Below are 13,863 nucleotides of genomic sequence, written 5' to 3' on the forward strand. Positions count from 1 at the left end.
TAAGTAAACTGCTCAAATAGCCATTGTGTATCAAAAGTTCATGCTCCTTGTAAATAGGTGGTAGCAGCATTTATTGTCTGAAATTCAGAGAGGTAAGACATGTTCAGGAATGACTTTCCTCCCTGGACCTCTCCAGATTGGGAAGTTCTGTTTCTTTGAAGGAATGCCCCTTTCTAAGCAGCTTGTGTATTGCACCTGCCCTACGACCATTAAGTAGCTCTGGTGCCTGGTTCAGAGAAGGATAGGTTTCCCAGTGTTGGATGGGTGCAAAATGATTGCCCACTATTTATTACCATGAAGTCTGGAATCTGATGGTTTGAACTGCATTAAGTAAATGCCAAAGCTCTTGTCTAAGGAACCCATCAAACATGATGCAGCGTACTGCAGGTGTGCATGCCTCCTCTTTATGGTTATTTAAGGTCTGGATTAGCAGATGGTTTTGTGCCCAAAGTGTGTGAAGTCTATGGAAGCTTGGGGTGTTTTATTTTGCTCCTTGGTTATAGACCCTCCTCTCCTGAGACTTAGTACAGTGGTACCCAACCCCCGGGCCGCGAAGGGTTGGCTGTTGGTCCACACAAGAGCTGACTGCCACGGACTGGAAGTGACCATAGACTGGCAAACTGCGCACCAGCAAGCTACAGACTGGAAGAGACTGGCACACTGGGGACCCACAGTATGCCTGTCACTTCTGGTCCACGGTCCCTTCCAGTGTGCAGTTTGCTGGTCCTCAGCATAAAAAGATTGGGAACCCCTGACTTATTGCACTCATCTAGCTATATTCAGATGTTTTAAATTCAGTTCAGGTAAACTTTGTCTCCTTCCGACTGACTTCCAAGAAGGCCTGTATGCAAATGACTCTTTTCCCACCCCCCCTTTTTTTTAATAGAGAGCAGTTAGCAGAGAGCATTCTCCATGAAGGCAGTACTGGCTGTCGAGTGGTTGAGAAGTTTCTGAAGATACTACAAGTAGTAGTTCAAGAGCCAGGCCAAGTGTTCAAGCCTTTCTTACCCAGCATCATCTCACTGTGCATGGAGCAGGTCTATCCCATCATCGCAGAGGTAGGACAACTCCTACGCGAAGTGTGGTACTTTGAGTGGGAAGAGAACAGAAATTCCTTCTTTTCATGTGACCTCAGTTGAAGTCACCAGGTTAGATGCTGACTGTATGGGCAGAGGCTGAGGTTATTGCCAAGTAGCTGTAACAGCTAAATTTGTGGATATGTTCAAAGCAGAACTTCAGGAACCATAATTTTTGTGGTAGTTTTTTTTTTTTTTCATGGCCCATGTGGATATTGGGTTCCACAGGCTTGTAACTGGTGGCATATTAAGAAACAACCAGCATGGCTTTGTCAAGGGAAGGTCATGCCTAACAAACCTGGTGTTCTTCTGTGACCAGGTAACTAACCAGCTGGATATGGGATGTGATTTACATCATCTACATAGACTTCAGCAAAGCCTTTAATACTGTTTCCCTTGAGTTTCTCTCAAGTTGGAGGGTACTGGCATAAACCAGTGTGCAGCGAGGTGGGTTGGCAACTGGCTCAGAGGCCAATCCCAGCGAGTTGTAATCAATGGGATGGTCTCATCCTGGAGGGCTGTGTCGAGCAGTGTCCCCCAGGGATCAGTGCTTGGGCCCATACTCTTTAACATCTTTATCAATGACTTGCATGAAGGAGTGGAAAGCACAATGATTATGTCTGCAGATGACTCCAAGCTGTGGGGAAATGCAGGAACATCTGAGGGATAGGGAAGGATCCAGAATGGCCTGGACAGACTTGGTCCTATGGGCTGAATGGAATCGGATGAGGTTCAGTAAGGATAAGTGCTAGGTCCTTCATCTTGGTAGGAAGAACCCTTATCATAACTGTATGATGAGGGGTGGTCCCCTGGTTGACACTGCATCTGAAAGGGACCTAGGGGTGACAAATGACCAGGGGATGAATATGAGCCATCAGTGTGATGAAATTGCTAGCAGGGCAAATAGAGCTCTGGCATGTATCAGCTGATGCATTGCAAATATATTCAGAGGGGTGCTTCTTCCCCTCTTTGGCATTGGTGAGGCTACAGCTGGAGTACTGTGTCCAGTTCTGGGCACTGCACTTCAAGGATGTGGATAGGCTTGAAAGGGTACAGAGAAGGGCCACCCATATGATCAGGGGCCTGGAAGACAGGCCTTATGAGGAGAGACTCCAGGAACTGGGTTTGTTCGGTCTGAGTAAGAGAAGACTGAGAGGTGACTAAATAGCCATCTACAAGTACATTGGGGTGAGCACCAAGATCTAGAGGAGCAACTCTTCAGAAAGGCACCCCTTGGGAGGACAAGGTCCAGTGGGCACAAGCTAGTTAAGGAAAAATTTAGGCTGGATAGAAGGAAAAACTTCGTTTCCATAAGGGTATCTAGAATCTGGAACACACTCCCAGCAGAGGTGGCAGTAGTCACCATCCCTGGAGGTGTTCAAGAGGAGGGGAACAAGCATCTCATTGAGCTCATTTGAGCCCAACTACCTCCTGCCCATGGCAGAGACCTGGACTTGATCTTACAGGTCCCTTCCGGTCCTACTATTCTATGATTCTATGCACTAGAGGAAAATACTGTAATGCTATCTAATGGCACCTCTTGCCTCAAGTTCTGCCCTGAACAGCCACCTGCCACGTTACATGGAAGAGTTCTTGGCAGTGGAGACCATTGAAATAGTTTTCATGTCAGCCAGGAATCTGTTGTAAATTTTTTTTTCTTCTCCCCTCTAGCGCTCATCTCCTGATGTGAAAGCTGAACTTTTTGAGTTGCTTTTTCGGGTCCTGCATCATAATTGGCGGTACTTCTTCAAATCTAATGTTTTGGCCAGTGTTCAGAGAGGAATAGCAGAGGAACAAATGGAGAATGAAGCACAGTTCAGTGCCATTATGCAGGTAACTCAACAGCTGTTTGCTAAATAAGAATTTCTGCTTTCTGTGGTCACTGCAACAGGCAGGTAAATACTGAGGGTTGACTCAAACTAAATTTAACATGAATGAGTTCCTGATATTAAATGTGAACTGAGGAAATGTCAGTTAACACATGGCACTTGTGGCTTTGAAGGCATAAGATGCAGACTACCTTAGTATTTGGAAAATAAAGGACAGTAAACACTTTAGTCGGGGGAGGGGTCAATTCGCTGCATCAATTTATACTATATAATAATAAATTAGACCCAGCCTTCAGAACTTAAAACATCACTGATGTGGTAGTACAGAGCAGTAACAAGTCTTTCAGATTTGCAGTAAGACAAGCTGTCGGTTGAGAAAAGTTTGTAGAGTCCCAAACTGTCCCCTCGGTTTATATTAACTTGTTATTGTAGGGTGTTCCACTATATGCATTTCACTGGTAATTCTGTAGAATAGAGAAAAGGAAAGTTATTGTACTTCAATCAAATACCATCTCCATTGGTCAGCCTAAAGACTTCTTTGTTCTGGGTTTTCACTTTGACACTTGTCAGAAGTGGTAGAACCTGGGGCTGTGCTTCCCCTTTAGTAACAGAATTAGGTCTCCAAAACAATGATCCCAAGTCCAGCAAAACTTAAACCATCCTCTTAATCAGTAGCTGATAGAGTTAGTGATTGGAAGGTCTATGCCCTTCACCTTCAGCCCACTTTAGAGTAAACAGAGGCCTTGCAGCATGCCCTGAAAGTCCATAATCCCTGGGTTACTGAGAACTGCTAGGGCTCAGAGTTAGTTTGTGCACTTCTGGTTGAATTACGCAGAGCTGCCCAAGCATTTGTTCTTGTACTGTTCTGGCCAGGTAACTCATGTTGTACCCTTTCATGTTAGGTGGCATACACTCAGTAATCAAAGTGTTAGCTGCCTGTTGGTTACCAGTTTCAGATTAGCTGGCTCCTGTTCATTTTGATACAAAGATTTTATTTAGTATTTTGCAAATGTTCTACATCATAAGAACAGCCTATCTTATCACCAGTCTCTTCACTACCTTCCATGCGAGATCAATGCATGGGACTATAACTGGGTTTCGAAAAGGGCTAAGCCATGTTTGAACTTTAACTGTAAGCTTCATAGCTAACCACATGATAGCCTGATGACAGGACTGGTGTCTCCCCACCTCCATTGTACAATATTCTGAGCAGTTCAGTAGGTGAAACTTACTCCAGAACCCTCTAGTCTTGGTGTGTGCCAGGGACAATATACCAGACTGGTCCAGTCTGATTTAGCTAATTCTGTTGCTACCTTCCCTTTAGTTTTCCCCAGTTCAGTCCCTCTTCCTGCTTTTTTCACTTCCAGTATGTAGTATGAGATTTTATTTGCTTCAGCAGTACATTGGACCTGTCTGCCCATTGTCCCAGTCTCAAGATCCATACATGTATTCAAAATAACTTAAACATGTTCTGTCTTCTCCTACATTCCACTGCTGATCAGCTAGAAATACCTGCATTTTTCCATCAAATTCTTAGCTAAGAAGTTGAGATTTCACTCTCCATGTACAATCAGCAAACTTGGGCTATAGCAGAAAAACAAAGGGCAGTTTTATTGCTAGTCATTCCTCTAGCTTGAGTGTGCTGCCAGGTCATGAGAGACTCAATTTATGGACTGTTCACTGTGTCTCAGATGTCAGTTCAGCTCTTCCTTCTTTCTGGTCTGGCATTGGTGCAACTTATTAAACAGCCACTTCTTTGTCCTGCAAATTAATGAGTTAAAACATTTGCAGTTCTTATAACTCCTTGGTAGTTTATGCTTCTGGGATATGGAAACTGAACTGCTTTTTGCATTGCAATACATTACACATTAGATACAGCAGGGTCTCCCAGATCATTCAAGGCTTGCCCAATTAAAGCTGAGTGAGTCCTGTTTGACAAGAAGTGTTACCTCCAAGGAGGAATATTCTGTAATGGTCTGGTCCTGCAGGGAGCGAACCAGGAAAGCCAAGGCTGCAACTGAACTCCAACTAGCTTCGAGCATCAAGGACAATAAAAAGTCCTTTTTCAGATATGTGGGGAGCCGGAGGAAAAGCAAGGGCAACATTAGACCCCTGCTGAACCAGATGGGACAGCTGATGCCCAGGAAAAAAACAACCTATTAAGTGGGTACTTTGCGCCAGTCTTTCAACAGTCCCATGGGACACCCGTGCCCACCACGGGACAGGGAGGTCCAGGTGAGGGAGATCCCCTGCCTTCCATTAATGCTGACCTCGTGAAAGAACACCTTGAGAGGCTGGATACCTTCAAGTCAGCCAGCCCTGACAATCTACACCCCAGGGTACTCAAGGAGCTGACGAGCATCATAGCGCAGCCCCTGGCACGGATCTTTGAAAACTCCTGGCGCTCCGGTGTAGTGCCCAAAGACTGGAAGAAGGCCACTGTGGTGCCTATCTTCAAGAAAGGGAGGAAAGTGGATCCGGCTAACTATAGGCCCATCAGCCTGACTTCTATCCCGGGAAAGATCTTAGAAAAGTTTATTAAAGAGGCCATCCTTAATGGACTGGCAGATGCCAACATCCTGAGGGATAGCCAGCATGGGTTTGTTGCAGGTAGGTCTTGCTTGACTGATCTCATTTCCTTCTACGACCAGGTGACCTATCACCTGGACAAGGGAGAAGAGATTGAGGTCATATATCTTGACTTCAAAAAAGCCTTTAATCTGGTATCCCATGATCACCTCTTGGCGAAACTGACCAGTTGTGGCCTTGGGCCCACCACGATCCGCTGGCTGGAGAACTGGTTCCATGGTCAGACCCAGAAGGTGGTGGTTGACAGAAGTCAATCGTCATGGTGCCCTGTGACCAGTGGGGTCCCCCAAGGCTCTGTCCTTGGACCCATATTATTCAATATCTTCATTATTGATGTGAAAATTGGAGTCAGAAGCGGACTGGCCAAGTATGCCGATGACACCAAACTCTGGGGCAAAGCATCCACACCTGAAGGCAGGCGGGTGATCCAGGCTGACCTGGACAGGCTCAGCAAATGGGCGGATGAGAACCTGATGGAGAACCTTGCATTTTTCATTGTTAAACACCACCTTGAGAGGAAAAACCTGCAGTATGCTTATAGGCTCAGCAGTGCTATGCTGGCTAGCACTACGGAAAAAAGAGACTTAGGGGTCATCATTGATCACAAGATGAACATGAGCCTGCAATGCAATGCTGTGGCTAGTAAAGTGACCAGAATGCTGGCTTGCATCCACAGATGCTTGTCAAGCAAATCCTGGGATGTCATTCTCCCCTTGTACTCGGCCTTGATGAGGCTGCAGCTGGAGTACTGCATCCAGTTTTGGGCTCCACAATTCAAAAAGGATGTGGAGAAGCTTGAGAGAGTCCAGAGAAGAGCCACGCACGTGATCAGAGGTCATTAAAACAGACCTTATGCCAACAGGCTGAGAGCCATGGGGCTCTTTAGCCTGGAAAAGTGCAGGCTCAGGGGTGATCTGATGGCCACCTATAAGTTTATCAGGGGTGACCACCAGGATCTGGGGGGGAACGTTTGTTCACCAGAGCGCCCCAAGGCATAAAGTAGTTTATGATGAGGTCGAACGATTATAAACTAGTGCAAAATCATTTCAGGCTGGACATAAAGAAGAATTTCTTGACTGTCCGAGCCCCCACGGTCTGGAACAGCGTACACTGAACACCTTCAACAGCATATTGGATGCTTATCTTGCTGGGTTCGTATGACCCCACCTGACTTCCTGCCCTTTGGGCAGGGGGGCTGGACTCAATGATCTTCCAAGGTCCCTTCCAGCCCTAATGTCTATGAAATCTGTGAAAGTGAGGCAAGGGGTGACAAAGATGCACTTCCAGCCTGGGTCCCTATGCAGGCAGCTTCATAGTTCACAGTGAAGGCAACCCCTTGGGGAAGGGGGAAGTAGGGTTGGCCTAACAAAAAACACTGTAAATGGTGGTGGCTATGCTTGGCAGCTGGCAGTGCATGAAGTCTTGAAAAGGAACCCCAGATCCTTCCAATAGCCTTGAGGCATGGGGAGCAGATGGGTAGTTGAGCTTTCCAGGCAGCTGAGCTAAAGTGACAGCTTTTTAGTCTGACCTGACTTTTGGAAGCGTAGCTTTCATCAAAAGCAACTCACTTAACAGACTGGGCACTGGTGAGAGTGCAGATTTAGGGGACAGTGGTGCTTAAACTAACTAATGCAAGGCTGGGGGAACCTGAAAAGCTCTGACCTCACCGTCATCTGGACCGAAGGGCTTTGCCAAGTGATGTACCCTCTGGTGCCAGAAAGGTCCAGTTGGACCTGCTTTTTGTCTAGTCTGCTTTTTGTTCAGGGCTTTGTCCAGGCAGTGGAATAGACTGCCTAGGGAAGTTGTGGACTCCCCATCACTGGAAGTATTCAGGAAGAGATTGGCCAGCCACTGGTTGGGGATGATCTAGCCATAGTTATGTCTATTCTACTATGAGTATTTCCCATGGTTCTGGGATTTGGTTGCTTCCTGTCCTACCCCACCCCCCTTTTCTGCTATATATGTTAGGGTGTTTTTAAGCCTCTCCAGAGGCATTGGATATTGGCTACAGCTAAGGTTGGGGAGATCAGCTACGGTGTGCCCATTTCTCCTGCTAGGAGCAGAGTGCTACAGGATCTTCCCTTCCACTCAGGGTCAGACCGATCTCCATATTTGGGGTCGGGAAGGAATTTTATCCCATGGTCAGATTGGTATGGACTGTGTGGGTCTTTGCTTTCCTCTTTAGCAGGGGGCATGGCCCTCTACCTTGAATATATATTGGCAACATTTTATAGACACAGGACATTGGCTGTCATGGTTTCCCTATGGCAAGTTAGGGTGTTAGGCTTGTGTTTTGTCAGGGTTGAGGGTAGTTGTATGCAGAGTTTACATTCTGGTTGTATGGGATGATTAGGACAGGGCAAACCATGCAAGTCTAGCATGGTATGTAGCATGGACTTGCATGCTGACTGTTAGGCACACTTCATCTTTTAGTCTGTCTTGTTCCACAGGCATTTGGCCAGTCCTTCCTGCAGCCTGACATTCATCTATTTAAGCAGAATCTATTCTACTTGGAGACACTGAATACTAAGCAGAAGCTTTACCATAAGGTAAGTCCCAATATGTGAGTTGAGTTTACCAGATGGAGCGCACTATTCTGGGTCTTACTGTATATGAAATCCTGAGCCACTGCTAAGAAAGCTTTGCTCAGCTGAGCACAGTTAAGGTCTGGTATCTCATGAACCTGGGAAGACTAGAAATCACTGGTTTCTGCTACTGGAAGATGGTGACCTGAGCTTTCTAATAGGTTAAATAATCCTATTTTTTACAAAGGCAGTAACCCCAAGGATTGGCTTCAGAGAAAGGTGGGCAGGCATGTATAAAGCAGATCTCAACTGACTGTTCTGTGGTGTGTGGGTTCTGGCAGAACTGGGGCTTGGTACTAATAAAGCCAGCAGTCCCTTCCACGTGTTACACTGGTATCGGGTACAGCAGTAGTCCAGCCTGCTTGTGGTGGACATGAGGGGAATCTGCCTCGTGCCTGTAGTTCTTTGGATATAGAATGCAAGGTCCAAACGATTTAAAACCCTGTGGGGGTGGGTTTGGGGGGTTTACATGGTAGAAGGTTAAAAATCCCTGTATATGAAAATCACGGTCTGCTGGCTGCAAGGGTGTTGGACCTTTTAATAGCAAGTCATTCTAATCTGCCAACCTGCCTGCCATCATTTCAACTCTCACACTTCAGCTACTCTACTGAAAGACTAGAACTAGGATAAGGGAACATAGTCTCCTGGTTACCATATAAAAGCCAAGACTCCAGATTTGTGCCACTCATCGCAGACGAACTCCCCGATTTTGTCTTTTGAGTAGCTGGACGTCACCAGGCTGTTGTGGAGGAAGCAGTTCCTAATCTGTAGGCACTTAAAGCAGATACCTTGGAACCTCTAGGTCAATGATTCCCTATCACCTGGACAAGGGAGAAGAGATTGATGTCATATATCTTGACTTCAAAAAAGCTTTTGATCTGGTATCCCATGATCGCCTCTTGGCCAAACTGCCCAGTTGTGGCCTTGGCTCCACCACGATCCGCTGGCTGGGAAATTGGCTTCGTGGTCGGACCCAGAGGGTTGTAATTGATGGCAGTCACTCGTCATGGTGCCCTGTGACCAGTGGGGTCCCTCAAGGCTCTGTCCTGGGACCCATACTGTTCAACATCTTCATTAACGATGTGGACATTGGAGTCAGGAGTGGACTGGCCAAGTTCACCGATGACACCAAACTTTGGGGCAAAGCATCCACGCCAAAAGATAGGCGGGTGATCCAGGCTGACCTGGACAAGCTCAGCAAACGGGCAGACGAGAACCTCATGGTGTTTAACACCGAAAAATGCAAGGTTCTCCACCTTGGGAGGAAAAACCTGCAGCACCCTTATAGGCTCGGCAGTGCTACGTTGGTTAGCACTACAGAAGAAAAAGACTTGGGGGTCATCATTGACCACAAGATGAGCATGAGCCTCCAATGCGATGCTGTGGCTAGTAAAGCGACCAAAATGCTGGCGTGCATCCATTGATGCTTCTCGAGCAAATCCCAGGACGTCATTCTCCCCTTGTACTCGGCCTTGGTGGGGCCGCAGCTGGAGTACTGCGTCCAGTTTTGGGCTCCACAATTCAAAAAGGATGTGGAGAAGCTTGAGAGAGTCCAGAGGAGAGCCACGCGTATGATCAGAGATCAGGAAAACAGATCTTACGATGACAGGCTGAGAGCCATGGGACTCTTTTGCCTGGAAAAGCGCAGGCTCAGGGGTGATCTGATGGCCACCTATAAGTTTATCAGGGGTGACCACCAGGATCTGGGGGAACGTCTGTTCACCAGAGCGCCCCAAGGGATGACGAGGTCAAACGGTCACAAACTCCTGCAAGACCGTTTCAGGCTGGACATAAGGAAGAATTTCTTTACTGTCCGAGCCCCCAAGGTCTGGAACAGCCTGCCAGCGGAGGTGGTTCAAGCACCTACATTGAACACCTTCAAGAGCAAATTGGATGCTTATCTTGCTGGGATCCTATGACCCCAGCTGACTTCCTGCCCTTTGGGCAGGGGGCTGGACTCGGTGATCTCCCGAGGTCCCTTCCAGCCCTAATGTCTATGAAAATCCCTGGCACCCTGGGGTGATATACAATATCACCACCAGTAGGTGTGCAGATACCTACATGTAATTCACAAGATAAACCCAGAGATTTCAACTAAGAATCCATAGTGTTAAAAACATCAAACTATTGTGGGGGTTTTGTTCTTTGCAACAGAAAAGTGCATAGTCAAAAAACAAGTGAAAGCTAAGAGCTGCCACTTTCAGAGGGGTGCCTTGAGTCTAAAAAGATTGAGAACCACTGCTATAGGTGCTTTAATAAATGAAAAGCACTGCTGTAGATGTAGCACCTACAATGGTGCTTTTCATTTTTTCATTTCATTTCATTTTTTTTTCCAACTGTTTAAGTTGGTGTAATAAAAGAGATCAGATTCACCCAAAGAATCTTGTCTGCCTATATCCTTAGATCAACACAGCTACAAGGGTCAAAGGGAGCAGGAGGGCACATAAACCCCCATGGCTCACTAAGAGCATCCGGGAATGTCTCCTTGCTAAAAGGGAGGCATATACCCAATGGAGAGATGGGGTCATCGCCAAGAAGGACTATGTTATAGTCGCCCGAGGATGTAGGGGGGCAGTCAGGAGGGCCAAGGCAGAGTTGGAGATAGGACTAGCTTCCCGGATTAAGGACAATAAGAAGTCCTTCTTCAAATACATAGGGGGTAAAAAGAGGGTCCTGGGTAATGTGGGGCCCCTGCAGGACACGATGGGCAACTTAGTCATCACGCCAGATGACAAAGCTAACATATTTAACGATTTCTTTGCCTCTGTCTTCCTAAGTAGGGACCAGTTCAGCCACCTCCCTGCTGGGCCCCCCTCGGGCCCCGAGAGAGACACGCCTGGGCCAAGGGTTAGCGAGGAGTTAGTTAGGGTACTTCTGGAGAGGCTGGACGTGTTCAAGTCCGCTGGTCCGGACGATCTTCACCCTAGGGTTCTACAGGAACTGGCTGAGGTCATTGCGGGACCCCTGGCACGGCTCTATGAGCACTCGTGGTGCTCTGGCGAGGTGCCGGAGGACTGGAAGAGGGCCAATGTGGTCCCTATCTTCAAAAAGGGAAAAAAAGAGGACCCGGGAAATTACAGGCCAGTTAGTCTGACCTCAATCCCGGGTAAGCTCTTTGAAAAAATTATCCTGGCACACATCCAGGAGGGCCTTGCAGGGGAATGCATGCTCAGGGGCAACCAACATGGGTTTATCAGTGGCAGGTCTTGTCAGACCAACCTGGTGGCCTTTTACGATCAGGTCACCAAATCATTAGACGCAGGGGTTGCTGTGGATGTAGTCTTTTTGGACTTCCGGAAGGCTTTCGACACTGTCTCTCACCCTGTCCTCATCAAAAAGCTGGGAGACTGTGGTGTCGATGCCCACACGGTCAAATGGGTCGCCAACTGGTTGGAGGGCCGCACCCAGAGGGTGGTAGTGGATGGGTTCTTCTCGACCTGGAAGGACGTGGGCAGTGGGGTTCCGCAGGGCTCGGTCCTCGGGCCTGCACTGTTCAACATCTTCATCAGTGACTTGGATGAGGGGGTAGAAAGCACCCTGTTTAAGTTTGCTGATGACACTAAGATGTGGGGGGATGTGGGTGCACTAGAAGGGTGCAATAGGCTACAAGCTGACCTTGACAGGTTGCAACGGTGGGCGGATGAGAATAGGATGGGGTTTAACACTGATAAGTGCAAGGTGTTGCACATGGGGAGGAAGAACCGGCACCACACTTACAGGTTGGGGAACTCCCCTCTTGCCAGCACGGAGACGGAAAAGGATCTTGGAGTCGTCATTGACTCCACGATGAACATGGGCCGGCAGTGTGGGGAGGCAGTCAAGAAGGCCAATCGTACCCTGTCATGCATCCACAGATGCATCTCGAGCAGGTCCAAGGAGGTGATCCTCCCCCTCTATGCGGCACTGGTCAGGCCGCAGCTGGAGTACTGCGTCCAGTTCTGGGCGCCACACTTCAAGAGGGACGTGGATGATATGGAAAGAGTTCAGAGGAGGGCCACTCGTATGATCAGGGGTCAGCAGGGCAGGCCTTATGAGGATAGGCTACGGGACCTGAACCTGTTTAGCCTCCACAAGAGAAGGCTAAGGGGGGACCTTGTGGCCTGCTACAAACTGGTCAGGGGGGATCAGCAGGTATTGGGGGAGTCCCTGTTCCCCCGTGCGCTGCCAGGAGTGACCAGGAATAACGGTCACAAACTGGCGGAGGGTAAGTTTAGATTAGATATTAGGAGGCGCTACTTCACAGTCAGGGCGGCTAGGGCCTGGAACCAGCTTCCAGGGGAAGTGGTGCAGGCTCCTAGCCTGGGGATTTTTAAAAGGAAGTTAGATGAGCACCTTGCCGGGGTCATCTGACCCCGGTGCTCTTTCCTGCTAAGGCAGGGGGTCGGACTAGATGATCTACCTAGGTCCCTTCCGACTCTAGCTACTATGAAACTATGAAACCTATACCCCTTCATAAGCATCTGGCATGTGGCAGAAGTTAAACTGGCTGGAGTGAAATGGGATTTACTGCTACAACACTTGAGTAGCTAACATTTAAACTTTCATTAACTTGCAGAGACCTGAAGATCACATCAAAATCTTGTTTAAATTTTATCCCAACCAAGCAGTTGGTTTAATAAACCAAAGAAATCCTTGCCTCACATTAATCTGCAGTCAGTATATAGAGTTAAATGGAGCCAGGGATTAATTTGGCCCCTTGTTTCACTTGTTAGATACAGCATGGCACTAATTCACACTTGGAATGTATCCTGTACTACCATAAGCCTTAGTGGCTACTGTTCAGAAGTAAAAAGATACATTCTAGAAAAACCATGATCACTAGCAAAGCAATGGCCAAATGTAGTTCTTCTTATTTGCTCATTGTGAACTTGAATGGCTACTATCTTCTGAGGCTGTGCACTGATATAATCCTGTATACTGGCTGTCTGATGCTTCAGTGGAGAGTTGGTAGTCTGTAGGAATATGACCAAGTGTTCTTCTCACTCTGCAGAAGATCTTCAGGACAACAATGCTGTTCCAGTTTGTGAATGTGCTGCTTCAGGTCCTGGTCCACAAATCGCATGACCTGTTGCAGGAGGAGATTGGCATTGCCATTTACAACATGGCCTCAGTGGACTTTGATAGTTTCTATTCAGCATTTCTCCCAGAGTTCTTAGCCAGTTGTGATGGCGTGGACTCCAACCAGAAAAACGTTCTGGGAAGGAACTTCAAAATGGACAGGGTAAGCAGCGAGCAATGCCAAAAAAGGGTGTGAGCTTCTGGGTCAGGTAAAAGCATGTTACTGTGCTTGTGGTCTCAGGTTGGTTCTGAGAGGCATTCATAACCTGCTGGAAACTTTGTCAACTGCAAAATCCCTGCCAGAAAGAAAGGTCTCCTCACAATGGTCATTCAAGGTGGGTAGCATTCCTGTTGTCTTCTGCACCTGGGATTAGATGTTCCAAAAGGTCTAAGACATCCCATCAGGCATTTCATCTCTCTGGTAAGCTATGCATGAAACCCATTTGAGTGAATTTCTTCTGTGGAATTATGCGGCTGGAGATGAGACCAAACCTTTCCAGAGCAAGGACAGTCGAGCTTTTCCCACCCAAGAGCTCTGTATAGCTGATGTTCTGTACTGCTTTGCTGCCATCCATAAATAGTGTAGCTGCCACCTGCTCCATCTCTCTAAATCCTCCTGGATCAGGAATGAAGCAAATGGGGGCCTGTAACCTCTCTAGTCTGCCCATCTCTGAAATTTAAAGATGATGCTACAAGCCATGCTTCTCAATTCCCAGGAGCATGGGT

At 47.5% G+C, this 13,863-nt stretch overlaps 1 protein-coding gene across 2 annotated transcripts in view; it reads left to right on the plus strand.

The window, feature by feature from the left end:
- Positions 1–13,863, plus strand: part of XPO6 (exportin 6) — a 94,208-nt gene that overhangs the window by 78,982 nt on the left and 1,363 nt on the right. For both annotated transcript variants that reach the window (XM_090023235.1, XM_090023234.1), the window contains exons 20-23: positions 887–1,058; positions 2,748–2,909; positions 7,945–8,043; positions 13,070–13,300. In XM_090023235.1, the coding sequence (XP_089879361.1) occupies positions 887–1,058; positions 2,748–2,909; positions 7,945–8,043; positions 13,070–13,300 (664 nt within the window). The remainder of the gene's footprint in view (positions 1–886; positions 1,059–2,747; positions 2,910–7,944; positions 8,044–13,069; positions 13,301–13,863) is intronic.

Source organism: Crocodylus siamensis, chromosome 12, assembly GCF_052110815.1.
Source record: "Crocodylus siamensis isolate JL-2025a chromosome 12, ASM5211081v1, whole genome shotgun sequence".
In the NCBI taxonomy this organism is placed as follows: domain Eukaryota; kingdom Metazoa; phylum Chordata; order Crocodylia; family Crocodylidae; genus Crocodylus; species Crocodylus siamensis.